Source organism: Lissotriton vulgaris, chromosome 1_2 (assembly GCF_964263255.1).
Source record: "Lissotriton vulgaris chromosome 1_2, aLisVul1.2, whole genome shotgun sequence".
Taxonomy (NCBI): Eukaryota; Metazoa; Chordata; class Amphibia; order Caudata; family Salamandridae; genus Lissotriton; species Lissotriton vulgaris.
In genome coordinates, this window is record NC_141686.1 from 108,500,672 (window position 1) to 108,519,611 (window position 18,940).

Below are 18,940 nucleotides of genomic sequence, written 5' to 3' on the forward strand. Positions count from 1 at the left end.
TGAAGCTGTTGTGGATGTCAGCGAAGTTGCGGTGGAAGAAGATGGCTAGAGAGTCGCACAGTTCTTGTGAGGGTGGGATGTCGTTGGCGCTGGGGTTGGAGAGTTCCTTTATGATGCTGAAGAGTTCTTTGCTGTTGTGTGCGTTGTTGTCCAAGCAGTCTTTGAAGGAGGATCTCTTGGCTAATCTGATGAGGTGGTGATGTGTGCGGGTGGCGTCCTTGTGGGCTGCGTGGTTGTCCGGTCATGGAGCCATATTTTCTCTAGTTTCTGGCATGTGCGTTTGGAGGTCTGGAGCTTGTCGGTGAACCAGGTGGCTCTCTTGCTGGTGTAGTTGTTGGAGAGTTTCTTGAGCAGGGCGAGGGTGTTGGCGCAGTCGTCGATCCACTGTCTGAGGTTGCTGGCTGCGGCGTTTGGGTTGGTGGGGTCGGTGGGTTTGTTCTGGGCGAGGGTGGTGATCAGCCGGTCTTTGGTAACTTTGCTCTAGCAGCGGCGAGGCAGCTGTTGGGTGCGGTTGTGCGTGGTTGAAGTCTTGAAGGTGAAATGAATGCAACAGTGGTCGGTCCAGTGGAGTTCAGTAGTGTGGTCGAAAGCGACGTGGGTGCCTGTGGAGAAGACGGGTTCCAGCGTGTGGCCGATGGCGTGGGTGGGTGTGGTGACGAGTTGTTTGAGGCCGAGGTTGGCGAGGTTGTCAATCAGGGTGGCGGAGTTGGCATTGTTGTTGTTCTTGAGGTGGAAGTTCAGGTCCCGAGGAGGATGTAGTCCATGGAGGCGAGTGCGTGGGTGCTGGCGAGGTCGGCAATGGAGTCGCTGAACTGAGCCCGAGGTCCGGGGGGTCTGTAGATGTGTGTTCCTCTGAGGGTGGTGTTGGGGTTGGTATGGATCCGGAAGTGCGGGTGATCGGCGGTGTTGAGGGTGTCATCTGCGTGGGTGGCGAACTTTAGTGTGGACTTGTGGACGATGGCTATTCCTCCTCTGATTCCATTGGCGCGATCCCTGCGGGTGATCTTGTAGCCGTCCGGGATGGCTATGGTTATGTCGGGCGCCAAGGAGTCATTCCACCAGGTCTTGGTCAGGAAGGCCACGTCTGGGGAGGAGGTGTTGAGCAGATCCCAGAGCTCGACGGCGTGTTTGCGTGCGGAGCGGTTGTTGAAGAGTATGCAGCGGAGGTGGTTGGGTCCAGTCCTTGGAGGTTTTGTGGTGCTGTCGCAGGTGAGGCTGCAGGTGCGGCAGGAGAAGGCTCCGTGGGTCCGTTTTGGGGTAGACTGGAAGCAGGTGTGGTTTCGGCCGGCGTTGAGTGTGTGGAGGCTGCTCGCATCATAGTGGAGTCTGGTGTCGTAGCGTTCGCGGGGTCCAGGGGTTCTGGCGCTGGGCGCGGTGCAGGCGCAGACGGGCTTGCCTTAGCCGCGCAGCTGCCGCCATATTAAGGGGATCTGGGAGGGAGGAGCAGCTGGGAGGCGGGAGGCGGGAGGCAGAGCTCAAGTGCTGGCGGAGCTGCAGCAGGGGGGAGCAACCTACCTGGAAGGATGTGCTGCAGCGGGGGGAGCGACCTACCTGGAAGGTTGTGCTGTTTCCTCGCTCTAAAAATGCTTGCTATACAATACTTTGCAAAGAGGGTTAACATGTTTGTAAGTTGTATTTGTACAGTGCAAACCTAAACAGAATGTAGAGAAAAGGTCTCAATTAAACGTCTTTACCCTAACACCAGACATGCTTGCATATGAAACACGTGCATTGGCAAAGTCATTCAGTCTGGCCTTCCATGTAGCTACACTACCTCAAGTAATTACTAGATGTCTTCTCTCCTTCGACCAACTGACTATGGACTATGGCCTTCCACTGGGGCAATTTTTCCTACATCGGCAGCTTACCAACACATGTTGCAACCTGTGGAACACCACATTAGCGGAACTCGCAACACCCCCAGTATTGCAAACCATACTCACTACAGGTGATGGCCGTCACCTCATCAACTGGTTATATAAGGCAATTTGCGACCTGATGATGACCCCTCTTGACGTGCTTCAGCAGAAGTGGGAAGACGTTTACGGACGAGTACTTCACGATAAGGAATGAACCCAGGCATTGGAGTTCCCCCAACAGGTATCCAGTAACTCCTGCTTTAGGAATATAAAATATTTTTATACTACACAGAGCATACCTCACCCAAGCTCAATTATACCGATAATCTTCTGAGGTCCAAGCAGGCTGCCCACGCTGCCAGGCCCTATATGCAGAGCTTGACCACATGCTCTGGTCTTGTTCCTCCATACATACTTACTGGAAGTCGGTATATGACACCATAAGGAAGGTCACAGAATTACCTGATATAAACACCTGGGAGGCATGCTCTCTAGGAATATTCAAATGCCGCACGCTGCATACGCTACAAATCTGCTTTGCACCCTGGTGCTCCTCCTTGTCAAACGTGCGCTCACCCTACACTGGCACAACCCAACAGTCCCACTGGTGACGGCCTGGCACTGGCGGTATGCAAGTGGGTGGCAGCCGAGGACACACTCCACTATGAGGAAGTCCGCAACCTGTGCAAACGGCCTATTTCCTCCCAATGGGCCACCCTCCTCTCGCAGTTCCTGCAAAGGGTTGGAAATGATTGCCTCCTCCTGTGCCGTCCATGTGGCCTATCGCGGCAGTAAAGTGGAACTCTGCACTTCACCTCACTTGTTGCTTGCACCCCACAATACCTCCACAGCACAGCACCATTGTATACACATCTCTTTCCTATACGTACAGGACCCGCAGCTTCCCTACCCTTGTTTTTTCACCTTACTCAGTCATGGATTAGCCCCTAGTTTGTTACACCACAGCAGTACACTTCCATTCTCTATTTAGATTCAATGATCAAATTTGCATGGACAACACTATTTCAAATGTACTAATTCACATGTTTTTCAGTTAATGTGTATCATTTATGATGTGCACTGATATGTTTGATCATTCTGGCAGACTTTGCTAAGTGCAACTGTTGTCATTCATGTAAAACTCAATAAATATACTTTTCACATGCCCTACTCGAATCAGAAGAAATAGAGTGAAGTCTTTCAAAAACACTATTCGATGTCCTTCTCTAGTCAGTAACAACTGCTTAACAAGTATGTCACAAAGCTGCAATAACTGCAATAACTCACATTGTTAGTACATATCTCTCTCGAGTAAGATGCAAGTGCTTCAAATGTCCTCCATAAAGGTTGATGGTGTCTGGCTTCAACATGGAAATGTACACATCTACTTTTGCTTCTCCAATAGCTTGATTTCAATGGGAGGAGTAAATATGCCATGGCTGGGATATACTGATGACTCAATAACACAACTTTCAATAATTGCCTTGAATATTATGGAACACTTGTGAAGACAATCTAGTATATAGATGTACTTCAGTCACTGGTTAAGTCAAGCGCCTTCAACTGTATTGTTGGGAAACAGTTTTTTTAGTGGCCCTATATTATTGGCTCAACAAAATATCAACTGTTTATGCTCTGGGCGGTGGTAGGAAGAAGTAAACTGCAAGCCAAATGATAAAGATACTTGGTGAAGGGTTATTTTATATACGATATTCTTTCATAAAGCAGTAGTCTCACTTGTTGTTAATGGAGGGCCTGCTCAAGTCATATGCAGCTGCAAATGACAAACATCAAGTTGAGGGGGTGTGGCTTTAATATATAAATTTGCATTCAAAGAAGTGCTGTTTTACCAATTGTTCTTGTTTTCATTCGCTGTTTTCTAAAGCTGGTCAAAATAATGAGTAAAAGTTACAGATTTCGATACACTCCTTTATCAAAGTAAGTGAATACAACCTACTATATATAGGAACTTTTATTTTATTCAGTAGTAAATTCATTTGGTTTGAATAACTTATTTAGGTTGTTTATTTTGAGAGTGGCGCTATCCTATATTTAATGTAATGAATGCACTAAAAGGCTTTAGAAAAGCTGCAGTATCACAAGAAGTAAAAGAGGTCTCTCTCAAGTCAAATAGAAGTGACTGTGTGAGATACCAATCACAAATATGAAAGGGTGTGGCTTCAACCCAGAAACCTTCATGTATATTTTTGCTACAGTAATGACTTGTGTACATTTTCTGTAGTATAGGTAAATGAACCAAAACTGGTTTATAGTGAGAAATCAACATTGTAATGTACAATGTTTCTTGAGTTCTGGAATTAACTGATTAAACCCTAGAATACACAGGGACTATCAGTCATTGTGAAGTGCAAGTGTCTGTTCTGGGCGAACTTTATTTTAGGTGTATGTGTACAAAGTGAAACATCCCAGGCTGGGGTGGGCTGATCTGCTGATGTATACCTTCTGCTAGGCTGGGACCCAGTGTAATTGAAGTCACATGTCAATATCTCAATGGTGAAAGAGTGTTGGTTGGGATGCCGGATATATATATATATACATACATATATATATATATATATATATATATATATATATATATATATATATATATATATATATATATATATATATATATATATATATATATATATATATATATATATATAACATGACGCTGGTAAGACAGCTAACATTTTGGATTTTGAAAGCCTAACAGAGGCATTAAGCACACAAGCCAAACTACACCATAGATATTTCAGCTGGAAAGAAAATAGATTATAGAATATTTGCTATTACCAATTGTTGGAGCTGTTGGCTGAATGCAGAGAGAAACTGGCGCTGAAACTTCCAACATGTTCCTTGATGCAGCTGTATTTGTTGCCTTGCTTGGTGGTAGAGCTGCTGGACAGGGTGCAGAGTACATTCCAGGCATTGCGGTGAAGAGTGTATTGCTCGCTGGCACTTGCACTGCTGAGTTGTATATCTGAAGAGTCTTAATAAAGGGTGTTATTGCAGCCTGTTGAGTGACTGTAGCAGTCGTAGCCAAAGGAGCAACTGACACATGTGAATTGGTTGACTGTGTTTTAATGGTGGGATTCCTTTGTGATTCCCCGGGAGGATGGAAGTCAAAAACACGAGCAGCAGGCAGTTGTACTTCTGGTGTGTTTCTATATGGAGACCCAAGAGGTGTAGTCATTTGTTCTTGGGTAAATGTAGCAGTGCATGCAGGAGATAGGCCCACTGGCACAGATAATTTGCTTGGTGTTACTGTTTGGGTAGGGTAGTTGTGTGCTTGCAGAGCCATCAGTGGCACCTGTACCACTGGATTGCCTGTTGGTGGAACCATATTAAGGGGTGTGGTTGCTGGTTTCTTGATCAATGCAGCTTTTGACGTTGCAGGAGGGCCAACAGGTATGCGTGAGGTTATTGGTGGTGCGGACCAGGTGGGATTTTTAGGTGCTGATCCAGATGGCATAATAAGAGAACTATGGCCTACTGGCACTTGTACAACCGCATTTTGTACCTGAGGAAATCTGTTCGTGGGTCCTGTTTTTGGAAATAAGGCAGAAGGAGCATTCAGTGGATACAGCTGATGAAATGGATGCTCCCACGGTGGCAACCTTGGACTACATGACTTCTGTGAAGACATTTTAACGTCTGTCATGGGGCATGAATGACCTGGAAAATAAATAAATAAACACATATTTAAATAAACACATTTTTTTGCTAATTGATTTTACCTGAGCAGTTTAAATTCCTGACTTTCTGATTACACTCACTTGTCTATGCATTGAGAAACAGAAAAACACGAAAAGTTCATTTTTAGTGTAACTTGAACGGACTCAGAATTGTTTGATTTTTGACACAGAGTTGTGCAAGACTTTGCTGAGACTAAATTGGGAGACTAAAAGGTACCCTAAGCCACTTGTAGCTGACCAAGCATCCTACCTAGATAATGAGTTAGAAATGTCCACTCTTTCATGAGAACTCATCACAAGACACAACAGTTATCTATTCTGGGGCTACAACGGATTCAGAACTCGGCTACCAGACTACTCTTGCATATCAAACTGCAAGACCACATCTCCCCTGACTTGAAAGCCCTGCATCAGTTACTGGTTGCCAGAAGATCCACGTTCAAGCTGCTTTGTATCACCCACAAAGCAATACATAGAATGGGACCACTCTTCATCAGGAATAAGATCACCAAACACATTCAACACAGGAACCTCTGCTCTGAAGGAGCATCTCACCTCAAAATGCCACCATACAAGAAAAAGAAATGGGTGGCACATCCTTCTCTGTTCAAGCAGCCAAACTATGGAACTCTTTACCCACCACCATACAACATAAGGTCCACCAACAACCACCTTATCTTCAGAAAACTACTCAAGATTTGGCTCTTCCCCACATAAGCACCATACACAAACAGAAATTTCAAGCATATCCCTCTGTATATAAGCATTTCTTTTCACTATAGATGTGTACCTATCTTTGTGTACTACTTTGTATAAACATGTAAAATAATTGTTGTTGAGAGAAAAAAATGATAATAATAAATCCATGAAAATCATCTTGGGTCTACACATACATACTTCCATTGTGCATCTATGTACCTTCCATGTACTGGATCTGTGTGTCTGTTACTTTTCTCCCGAAAAAGCATATCCAATGCACTACCCTATTTCTCATCCTGTGCCTCCTATCAATATCTTTAATCTACATATACTTACCTCCTGTATGTATCTATATACTTTCAATGTACTTATGGATCTATATACTTATCACTTCCTTCTAATTTAGCATTTCCAATGCATTACCCTATTTCTCAGCCTATGCTTCGCTCAGTATATATTCTAGCCCAACCTTCTGACTCATCTCAAACTTCTTTCTACTACTCTTTCCAATGCACTACCCTATCTCTCATCCTATACATCTATCAATATATCCCCTACATCCACTCTCATTTATCGCAAACCCCATACCACTACTATCAATATTTTTAATCTACATATACTTACATCCTTTATGTATCTATATACCATCAATGTACTTATGGTTCTATATATTTATCACTTTCTTATAATTTAGCATTTCCAATGCACTACCCTATTTCGCAGTCTATACTTCGCTCAATATATCTTCTAGCCCAACCTTCTGACTCATCTCAAACTTCTTTCTACTACTCTTTCCAATGCGCTCCCCTATCTCTCATCCTATACATCTATCAATATATCGTCTACATCCACTCTCTCATTTAGCTCAAACCCCATACCACTACTATGATCACCAAAATAACCCTTTCTAGACTCTCTCCTACTCTACCCCTCCTTGCATCGTCTGAGACCTCTTTTTACTATACCGATCCCCTAAAACAAACCTTTCTAAACTCTTCCCTCTGACTCCTCTCCTCCAAAACTCCTTTTTACTCATCCAAAAGCCTCCTCCTACTGCTAAGACCTAAAAAACAAAAAACAAAAACAAAAATCCTTCACTCTTTTATCCCTCCACTTTCCTTTTCAATCCAGATTAACAGACTAACATGTTCACATCTTAAATTCCATAGTCACCTATACTAATTCACCACTAATCCTTTATTGGGTTCCAGAGTAGTGTGCTGCTCGCCACTAAAGAGTCTCAACATCTCATCAGGGTTACAAGTGCTATATAAATTCAAACCTTTTTCCTTTTCTACCCCTCTCCAACCCTTCTCAATCCAAATAACTGACTAACATATCCACCACTAAAATTACTCTCATGTTTCACCATTCTAATTCAACACTAATCCTGATGGGTTCCAGAGTAGCGTGCTACTTGTGCTTCAAAACCCCATCAGGGGTAGCAAGCGCTATATAAATACAAACCTCTTTCCCTCTTCTGTCCTGCCACCTCTCTTCTCTACCCAAATAACTGAATAACATAACCACTACTCAAATTACTTCATATTTTACTATACTAATTTTCAACAGCAATCCTTTTTGGGTTCCAGAGTGGCGAGCTACTCGCCAGAAAAGCGCTTCAACGCCCATCAGGGGTATCAAAGTGCTATATGAATGCATACCTTTCTTCCCCTTTAATCTCTCCGCTATCCTTCTCACGCCAAATAATCTGAGTAAATATCCACCACTAAAATTACTTCATATTTCACCATATTAATTCACCACTAATCCTTTATGGGCTTGCTGAATAGCATGCGTCAACAAGCGCTATATGAATACAAACCTTTTTCCTCCTATATCCTTCTGCTATCATTCCAAATCCAAATAACTGACTAACCTATCCAACACGTAAAATGTACTTGCATGTTTCACTATACTAATTCAACACTAATCTTCTATGGGTCCAGGAGTAGCGTGCTACTTGTCGAAAAAGCCTCGTCAGGGGTAGTAAGCGCTATATAAATGCAATTACAATACAATACAATACACCAAATCGATCACTGTCCTGTGGGGTATGTGAAGTCGAATTAATGGAAAAAGATTTTTTTGAGATTTGCAGTGCTTCGTTATGTGCACTTTCGACTTTAAACACCTAACTGGGCTGAAATAGCATTACTGGCAGTTACTAGTAGAATATTATTCATTCATGGTAAAGAGGGCTGTTGGGAGAAGGTCTTTCTGGTTCTTTGCCCGGCTTTGAGCACCTTCACTCCAAAGTTCTAAAAAATGGTTGGGATCAATGGCTGGGGTTTCAGGTTCCACACTCTTGGAGGTGACAGAAGCTTCAGAGTAACCCCTACATAATCGTATGTTACAGTCATACAAAGGACAGTTCCAGAACTCACAAGGCTAGGGCAGACACAGAGCTCCCTCACTGCCGGAGGTGATCTGGTGCTTTCATGCTCACTGTGACATGGGTGGTTGTCTCGCATGCTGTGGATAGTGTGAACCATGCCAGAGGGGTTTCAGAATGCTGCTTGGATGCTGAATGGATCTATCTTGACCCACATTTCAAAATAGTGGGCAATGCATGAAAAGTTTATCAGAGTATCCCAACCTAAGATGAGCTTGTTCCAGTGATGGTAGTTCCTTTTTCAAGCATATATAAGGCAGTACCTCAATGCATCTCATGTCATCATGCTCAATGCACACTGCTATTCTTCTTTGTCCTTGATTTTTGCCTCCATCAGACCGTATCATCTGTTGTGAATCATTTCATTGGCTCTGTTTACATCTGCTGTTTGAATCTGCTCGCCACTTCTTTCCGATTTCAAGAGCTATTTGGTGCCTTGCTGTGATCACCAACACTAACTTCATCTTCATTCTAGAACTACAAAGATTGCCAAAGGATGTTTTTCCCTCTGCAGGCTTTTTCTCTTAGTTGTGATTGTCTTAAGAAGACACGTATTAACTTTAATGTATAATTTTCTGTGCAGGGTGGTACCATGACACTGGGTCACACTTTGCTCTGCCAATCTAGGAGAGCACTCAACAGACCTTCTCAGCAAACTGACTGTGGAGGCTCTCAAGATTCCTCTGCTTCCCCAAGTCTGTGCACAACACACAAGTGTACCTCCTTTGTGATCTCCTTAGGACTGCAAACTTTGTGTGAAATATAAATGCGAACAATAGAAATAATACATTGGATCCTTTGAAGAACATATTATTATTATTATTATTATTAAAGGCTTTTGTATCGCGCTCTATTACTAAAAAAATAGTATCCTGGCGCGCTGAAGGCAGAGCATTTTGGGAGAGGACTAATGACTAATAACTGAACATAAGAAAAACAGTTAAACTATTGTATTAAAAAGGTGAGTTTTTAGTCCTTTCTTAAAAACATTGAGAGTCGAAGCAGTTTTTAGGTGAAGGGGAAGGGTGTTCCAGGATTTTGCTGCTCTTACCGAAATAGATTGGCCGCCAAGTCTACAGTATTTGAATTTGGGAACGGACATTTGGCACAGGTTGGCCGATCGCAAGAGGCGATTAGGGACATACAAACGGAACCTTTTCCACAGGTAGATAGGGCCAGTTTGATGAATGGCTCGGTAGGCCATCACTAGGATTTTGAACTGAATCCTAAGGGCAACAGGAAGCCAATGGAGAGCACACAGCAGAGGGTGTGCACTGGAACGCCTAGGAACATTAAATAAGAGCCTGGCAGCAGCGTTCTGAATGACCTGGAGGCGGTGAATCAAATATGCTGGTAATCCGCCAAACAGTCCATTCGCGTAATCCAATCTAGAGAGAATCAAAGCGCGAATAACGGTCTCTTTGGCTTCTTTCGGCAGGAGAGGGAAGAACCTACGTAGAGTTTTTAGGGTGGCAAAACAGACCCCCGTGAGTTTCTTAATGTGATCCTCAAACTTAAGGTTCTTACTGAACCAGACTCCTAGGTTTTTTACTGGGCCAGATGTGGCTTTAGGAGGGGGTAGATCAGCAGGCCAGAGGCGCTCATTAAAGTCCTCAGGGAAAGAGCCATACAACAAGATCTCAGATTTACTTTCGTTGCATTTCAACTGGGCACGTGCTAACCATTGAAAGACAGAGGACAAACAATGTTGGGCCACCGACGCATCTAAATTACCTCTGGGCCAGGTAAACAAAAGCTGCGTGTCGTCGGCGTATGCCATAATTTTTGCACCCAACTGTTCAGCAAGGTAAATCAAAGGGGTAAGGTAAACATTAAAAAGTAGGGGGCTTAGGATGGACCCCTGGGGAACACCTGTAGAAAGTAATTTAGGGGTGGAGGCAAAAGGAGGCAGCCAAATTTGTTGTGTGCGGTTATCTAAGAATGAAGTTAGCCAATCAAGTGCAGGGCCGGTAACACCAATATCAGCTAGTCTGGCGAGTAGAAGGGAGTGAGGCACAGTATCGAAGGCAGCAGAGAGGTCCAATAAAATCAGAGCCGCTCTGCCACCCTCGTCAAGACACTCCCGGATTTAAAACATCAACTGTGTACCTCTTCTCCTCTCCACCTATATGTTCATAAGTCCCATCTTGTTCTATTTGAGTAGTTCCCAAACTGTGCGCTGCGGCACCCCTGTGTGCCGCAAAAACTAGCCAGGGGCGCCACGATCACAGTAGCTGGGCAGAGCACATTATGAATTGCAGGCCGAGTGCACTTTGTCTGGCACACACTTACTGGCACTTAGTGACACACTTGCACGCAGGAAGCATTAAAGCAGGCAGCTTTCCAATGTGTGAGGCTTTCATCAAGTTAAATCATACCTACTGTGCAACACCAAACCTCGGTGTGACCGACTACACTAAGGATTTCTTTCTTTTTTGTCATAAAAAGGAAAGCTGTGCCCTGCCAGTCTTGACACAGAAACACACGGCGCTACATCGGCCAGTCGAATATTTTTTTAATTTCCTTAGATACTGTAATGGATACTGTAGTGGTAGCATTTCACCAACGCCTGTGGGCTGAATAGATGATGTTATTGCTGTCGAAAAATGTCAAAATATTGTCTTGGTTACGCCCCTCCCAGTCTTGGTCCTCATGCTGCGGCCGCATTGCTATTGGAACGCAAAAAATAACATCTCACAAATGCCAGACTGACTAAATATTTGTTCATTTTGTTGTCGACACCCAACATAACTTTGGTACATTCTCCCGCTTCAAACACTCATTTTCATTCCTCCCTGTTTGAAAGATGGATCTTGATGACAACATGGGTTTTCTGGTAGACTCTTATGCTGTATGCACCTCTCACAGAGTTTACAGCTTCTGTACTACCTCACATTTACTCTGCCTAAATGGCTGAATTTATAGCTCAATAAGGGGTGTTCCACAATTGCAGAAACAATTGCACTTACACTGATCCCTCAATGTGCCTTTGGGGTGGTTCATGAATTTAGCCAGTGTTTTTAAAACAGCTTTTCATTGAACATTGTGCAGTAATCTTTACAACATTTCACTATCTCGTACACAGAACTTTGTATCAGTGGGAGGATTTTAACCCCCTAAGAACTTCCTTTCTTCTCCACCCATTCGTCCTTCAGCCTGGAGCCTCTGCTGTAGAGGGAATACCATGTCTGTTGGTACAGTGAATCAGCTCATATCCCACTAGGGCAGAGGTCTTCAATCTGTGGGGCGCGACCCCCAGGGGGGGCCGTAGAGTCCTGGGAAGGGGGTTGCGCATTTCCATGCCTAACTTCTGCCTGGAATGAAAAACAAAGACAGTGCGGTTGGACAAAGACAAACGCACTGGACCCTTCATTCTAATCGTTAAAATGCTTCACCTGAAGTTAATTAAATCTAATGGCTGTAAAACAGAGACCCAGCAGACAGGTAAAACAATTCTTCAACCAAGCCTTCGTGCCAGGTTGCCTGATTGCCTGAGTGAAATGCAAATGTGTGCCATTGTTAATCTGCAAATGTAAAGGATGTTTAGGAGTAGTTTGGCTTTAATTGCTCAAATCACCCCAAGCATTGTGATGGCAAAGATTATTTTTTTAGTGGTAATATGAAAGGTTAACAACTGGGTTGTGAAGTGCATGGTTTGATTTGTAAAGCTCCTGATTTGGTTTTGCTCCTAACTATATTTACACAGTGCTTAGTACCCAGAGGAGGTGTTTAACCGCATGCGTGCTAGCGGGTTTTCCCGCTGTGCGCTGAAATTTAAAAAATTTGCCTTACGTGGCAAAGCCAGCTCGTCATAAGCACAGCGCAGGTAACGCCCATGACGAGCTTGCTTTGTCACCAGCATCGAAGGGGTTAAGGGACAGTTAAAAAAAATGCATTACTCATGATGTGATATTCAAATCTACATTATGGAAGCTCCATTTTATCCTAAAAGTATTTGCACAGTTTGTAGTAGTCTATCTTATAACGTGTGTAATGAAAGTATAAAATAAATTAATGACTTACACAAGTCACTATTCTCCACTGCGCCAACCAAATGTAATTCTGTGGCTCTCTAGTTACACACAGACCTCTACAGTGCATTAAATAGAGGATTCATAATGTACTATATAGTGCATTTCCCACTGAGTAACTACTGTAAAATTTATTTTTCATTTAAGCCACCCATTATTTTACATGTATCTACCTGATGGTAAAAGACCTAAAAAACAAAAAAAATATTTTGGAGCTAATTTACGAGGACGTCATTTTTTGAAGCTTCGGCGGCACAAGTGTCTTAATCATATTTATGTGGCGAGGCAAAGTCACTCAGTGTGGCTTTGCATGGCCACATAGATATGGAGTAAGACAAAGCAGCACGAGTCACTCCGTTGTCTTACTCTGTCAAGTAGGCGTTCCATAGGCATTGCGGTGGGTGTTCCCACGCAACACTCATGGATTTTGACGCTGGATCTGATTTGCAAAACCATGTAAACCTGGGCCGCACCCAAACCTTACGCCTTCCCACAGCAGGTGTACCGAGGAGACATTTTTTCATTGCTCCTTTTTTCCTCTTTTCACGTGGCCTGCATTCTGCAGCACACTTAGAAAGAGGAAAACCCTTCTCAGAATTGTTTTTGTGCAGGAAGGTGCCCCTCCGGCACAAAAACAATCCTGCCTATGTTGGTGCTAGACAGCAATTTGTGCGCCAACACTGGGGGAAAGGAAAGCACTGCACCATATTTCATAAATAAGGTGCATTCCTGCTCTTTTGTCCTAGGGCAGGGCAGCAAGAAGAATTGCGGCCCTTTGTTTTTAACCACACCTTTGACAACGCCCCAACGCTCATTGACTTTTAATTTGCTAAACACTGTTTAATTTATTGCCCCAATGTAAAAATGATTTGCTGTGGGAATTATGGGCATTAATGGTTGTCGATAGTTGGTAATGATGAGCAGGAATAAGTTCTAGAAATTTATGTTAGGAGGGGTCCTTACACCTAAAATATTTTGACAGGGGGGGTCTCGGCATCAAAAAGTTTGAAGACCTCTGCACTAGGGTCTGTTCACAATATGAGTTCCAATATGAGTTCCAATTGTGCTAGATCTTCTCCCAATAACTGGAGCAGTGAATTGCTCTGTATATTACATTTCTACGAGCGTGCACAGGTCCATATCATGTTTCCAGGCATCCAGATCCAGTAATATTCTAGCCCCCCATGTCTTGGCAATATTCCTTTATGCTACAGTCAGACCCCAAGTGGTCACACTTCCTGATATTTAGGGGCATCCACCTTTTCCCACACATACAGCACATTTTTGATGAGCCAGTCAGCACCCCCTGCAGTCCACGAGCTTCGTCTAGAAAACCAGTATAGCACAGGGCAAGTCCATAAAATGTGTAAGAAGAAGCCTTCCTGCCCACAGCCCTGCAGACGTGGACTGGAAAAGGCTTTTCACATTTATTTTCAATAGGATCAATGTAGAACTGTACGATTGATGTAGTACGCATAGCTGAATCAACCAGAACCCTGATTTTGTGGCAACTTCTCTTGGGGCGCCAAGGCTTGCTCCGTCTCTCCATCCTCAAAACATGTGATGTCTCCACCCATCACTCCTTTAGCTGATGGAGATTAGCCAGTTTTAGTCACAAAGGAACAGTGGAACGCCCAAAGGGAGTGCTGACAAGCAAAATTGATGAGGTTTGTACACAAACTGGGTTGGAATATCTTGATTCCCTTCCACTGGCTCTAATGAGTATGCAAACCACTCCCAACAGGAAACAGACTAAGTCCCCATGAAATCTTATTGGGACGAATGATACATGGACCAGGAACACAAAGGATCCCACAAGTACAGCCAACTGTGGATGTAATGCTCAACTATTGTAAACGCTGATTAAAACATTTTAGGCTGTTCACTTCCAGATGGCTGCTGCACAGCCCTCTCCACCCCCAGAACTTTCCATGAGCTACAACCTGGAGACTGGGTCCTACATTAAGGTGCATAATTGGAAAGCAGCCCGACAACCAATGAGGAAAGGTCCATACTAAGTACTGTTGACAACTTGGGGAGAGGAGTTGGCCTAACGGCTAGTGCGGTCGACCTCGAATCTGGGGAACTGGGTTTGAGTCTCGGTAATGAAGCTGAACATCCTGTGATCCTGAGCAAATCACTTAACCTCCCCATGCCTAACAAAAATGAATGTGTCCTCATGTAACGCAACTGGTGCTAAGTAAAGCGTTCGGATGCACAATATCTTCGGGTCAAGTTCGTGCTATATAAAACTGTAAAAAAAAAAATAAATACAACAGTCTGCTGCAAGAACTATCATTCCTGGGAGCATGGCACCCACTGCAAGAGAGGAACAGCCCCGGAAGGATGGCAGTGGACCCTAGTACCTCTCCAGTCTCCTCACCATACAATCTAAGGAGAAGAAGAATAATAGTGGCAGGTGGGAGAAGTAAAGATCGTAATAGCGTATGGTACAGCCTGTGTCCCGCTAATCGTAATAAGTGTTTTGTCATATGGAGTGTGTTTGCCTTTATACTGTGTTAAGTTAGCATGAGCTTGTTAGAAGCTGAACGCCATTTTATTCTTTCTGTTGCTTTGCACAAGGCACATGATATTATAGATGTTTAGAGTTTAGCAGAATATTTTGCTTCACACGAGAATAATATGTTTTTCATACAGTATCTGTCTAGCTTGGAAAGCTATGTCTGCACAGTGAGTGCTGCGGCCCTCAAGGTTACTTCAACACAGTAGTTGTTTTTTAGTCTGATCAGCGCATGTTCTAGACATAACACATATGCATCTGTGGGTGGCTCGAGTTTTCAGCGCGTTTAATATGGCACTGCGTAGAGCATGTGGCCGCAGTCTGACGAATCTTCGCATGCTGAGAGCTGGTGTAGAATATGATGTGATCTCATTCTACTGGAACCTAAGGTATGGGGCCGCCCGTGTAACCTCAAGAGACCTTCTATAGATCTAATCCAATATACTAGCAAAGGAGGGTAAGAAATAGGTGCCTTTAGCCTTCTGACCATTAGCATTTAACATGCTTTCTCCTTTTGTATTCTATGGAATTGTAACTATGCTGATAACCTTGTTTGTGATAATATGTCAGCTTGTAATATAAGTCCATGTTCTGGGTTGTCTAAGTATTGGGTACTTGTAAGACCCAATAAGACACTGGTTGCTAGTCTGGTAGGGGATTTTGGATACTTAGGTGAGTTTTGGTACACCCTAATTCACAGAGGTTTCAAGTTTTTGCCCACAGTTCTGCGTCACAGCGGAATCCCCGCGACATGGCTTCCTAACGATGGTGGTCTTATTGCATGACACTTGAGTAGTTCTTCAGTCAGTCCCTAACCCCTTCACTACTGTTTCCGGATAACAGTGGTGTCGGTTAAACCTACCTATAGTTATATAGGTCTTTCAAGCTTGAATCTTTTCAAACGGTTTTTCTTTTGAATTACAACAAGTTGTGCTACATAGTTTTTATTGCACCTCTTTCTTCCTGTGTCGCAATGCCTGTCGATATCCCGCAACATAGTCGTATTGCGGTTTGCAATCATTTGCAACAATTTGGTGTCGGTCAGGAGGGCATGGCAGTGATTTTGGTGGTTAGCGCGGATGCGGCTTTCCCTTACGAAATTTTCTACTCGTGGGTGAGCTTTCCGGCAGCTAATGCAAATACTGCTGTGTTTGACACCTATACTCATACTGTTGTGCCTCAGGATTATATTCCTTATAGAGCACAGGAAGTTCCGATTAACGCTTGGCAGCATCGAGTTTGGTTTGCTGGCGCCCTCTCCCACTCCTTATTAGGATCCAGGTTAGGTCCTTTGTCCGTTCCGGGCGCGACTCGGCCTGTTTTAGCTGGATTTACGCCGCATCCTCACCCTGAGTTGGTTCCCGTTGCTGATTTGCGACCTTTGCATGCTGTTGCGATTAGTGTAATTCGTGCACTGGTACAATACATTTCCCGCAATCTCCTGGGCGGGGCCCCGGGAGCTGCGGCGCTTCCGCTTTCTGCCAGACCGAGTAGTATGAAACTCAATCCGGTTATGGTTAACGCTGTGATGGGCAGGCGCGTCCTGGATAGGGACGAGTTCCCATTCTAGCTTGCCAAGAAGTTTGACCAGCTGGAAGCAGTGTTTCCTAACACGACTCCTGTAGAAAAACACAGGATCCTTACAATTAGTATGCCTAAGGACTTGACCCCGGAGGTTGGTGACAGTGAGACATGGGGAAAGATCTTTGCGGAGGCTGACTGACCCCCACCTTTTGTTCTCGCAGCTCCAAGAGGGGAGGAGGTAATCCTCCGTAGTTTCGCGCACACTGTCTCGAAGGAGCATGCGCAGAATTTTGCAGAAGAGTGGGCTAAGAACCTTGTGCCTGCTTTGTACTGCACACATTGTGGTTGGGATACATTTTCCCCACACCACGAGATTCCTTTGCGGTCAATGCCACAGCCTCAACCCCAATATCCCATCTGTCGTGAAGCTAAGGCTTCCGTGGCGGAGATCCTTGTACAATTGGAATATCAAGGCGTAATTGAAACTTGTGTGTCCCCGATGAATAACCCTCTTTTTACTGTAACCAAGCCTGACGGATCGTATCGTTTGGTATTGGATTACCGGCATTTGAACTCGCATTGCCGTACCTGCGCAGTACAGAATACCCACGGCTCTGATTTAGTGGATAGTCTTGAGCGTAAGCAGTTTAAGACCACGATTGACATATCCAACGTTTTTTTTGCTCACCACTTGGAAGGCTTAAGCTCCCAGGGGACCAGTTTTACATGTGGCGGTAAACAAAAACAATTTAAACGCCTCCCGATGGGCTATAAGAATAGTCCGGGGGTATTTGCCGCCCGCATTGTCTCTCTCTTAGAGAGGATAGACCCAGATGCGTGTTCGTATGTGGATGATATTTATCTCACAGACGACGAATTGTGGGCGCATCTGTGTTGCGTTGAACACATAATTTGTTGCTTTGCGGACTTCGGTTACAAATTTAATTTTGCGAAATCCTACTTTTCTGAGTTTACATTGTTGTTCCTGGGCTACGAGCTCAACAATGAAGGTCGAGGATTGGCCCCTCACTTCTTGGAGAAATGCTCACAGTTGCGCGCTCCGACAACCCTGAAGAAGCTACAATCTTTACTGGGCTTTTTGAATTTCGGGCGTACTTATATTCCCGAATATGCCCAGAGTATCAAGCCTTTGTATGCTTTGATACAACCAACGTTTACCAAATCTTGCTGGCTGCCAGAACATTCAGCTATTTTGCAATCTTTGCAAGCTGATCTTTTAGAATCTAAATTCTTACTGACTCGTGATAACCACACCAATCTGGTGATAAGAATCATCCCTGGGGCGGTGGGTTTCACTTCCCTGACTTTTAACGAAGGAGACACAGTACCTATTGCTTACAAGTTACACTTGTACACGTTGGCTGAAATGCGGTTTTCCACTGTGGAGAAACAGCAGTGCAGATGGCGATTCTTAAAGAACGGGCACTGTCACAGGGAAAACGCATGTTGGTTGTTACCCCGTATCCTGCACTGGAGGCAGTGACGAGAGCCAGTGTACCGAATTCTAAAGCTTTGCACCCTCAGTGGATTCAGTGGGCAGCTTCTTTGACGTCTTCGGATGTCACGTTTGTTTTTGACGCTTCCTTGCAGTCTCAGGAGCTCTTGCAGTATGAATTTGTTCATCCTGCACCTTTAACTATGAGGCCTTTGGAGGAGTTCCACTGTATCATTTACACTGATTGGTCGGCACAGGTTACGCATGGGTCTAAACACGCATACGTTTCCGCTTGTGCTATTGTGGTGGGTACCATAGTGAATGATGAATTCAAGTCCGAAGTCGTGCACACGCTGAATTTAGGGGACTGTACCGCGCAATTGGCAGAGCTCCGTGCTCTGATGCTTGCATTGCAGTACGCAGATCCTAGTGTGATGACTCTTATTGTGAGTGATTTTTATTACTGTGTCCAGTCTTACAATGATAACCTGCATTTTACGAATTCAGAATGATTTTCGTGATTCCAAAGGTAGCGCAATAAAACATAAAATGATCTGGGTCTGAGTGGCTGAGCTTAAAGAGTGTTTGCCTCTCGTGTTTGTAATTCACACTCTCGGTCATCAGCGTGTAGGCGTACACGCTGTCGGGAATTCTTTGGCTGATGAAGCTGCAAAAACAGCAGTATCGACATGTTTGGTTGCAGCACTTACATGTTCCAAAAGTAACATACATGATGACATCTTAGCAGCTGTGGCTG

At 44.2% G+C, this 18,940-nt stretch overlaps 1 protein-coding gene across 1 annotated transcript in view; it reads right to left on the reverse strand.

Moving 5' to 3' along the window:
- The window catches only part of LOC147734643 (protein mono-ADP-ribosyltransferase PARP12-like), a 324,308-nt gene that overhangs the window by 97,774 nt on the left and 207,594 nt on the right, over positions 1-18,940 (reverse strand). The window contains exon 5 of the mRNA XM_086952940.1: positions 4,656-5,537. Within this exon, the coding sequence (XP_086809066.1) occupies positions 4,656-5,537 (882 nt within the window). The remainder of the gene's footprint in view (positions 1-4,655; positions 5,538-18,940) is intronic.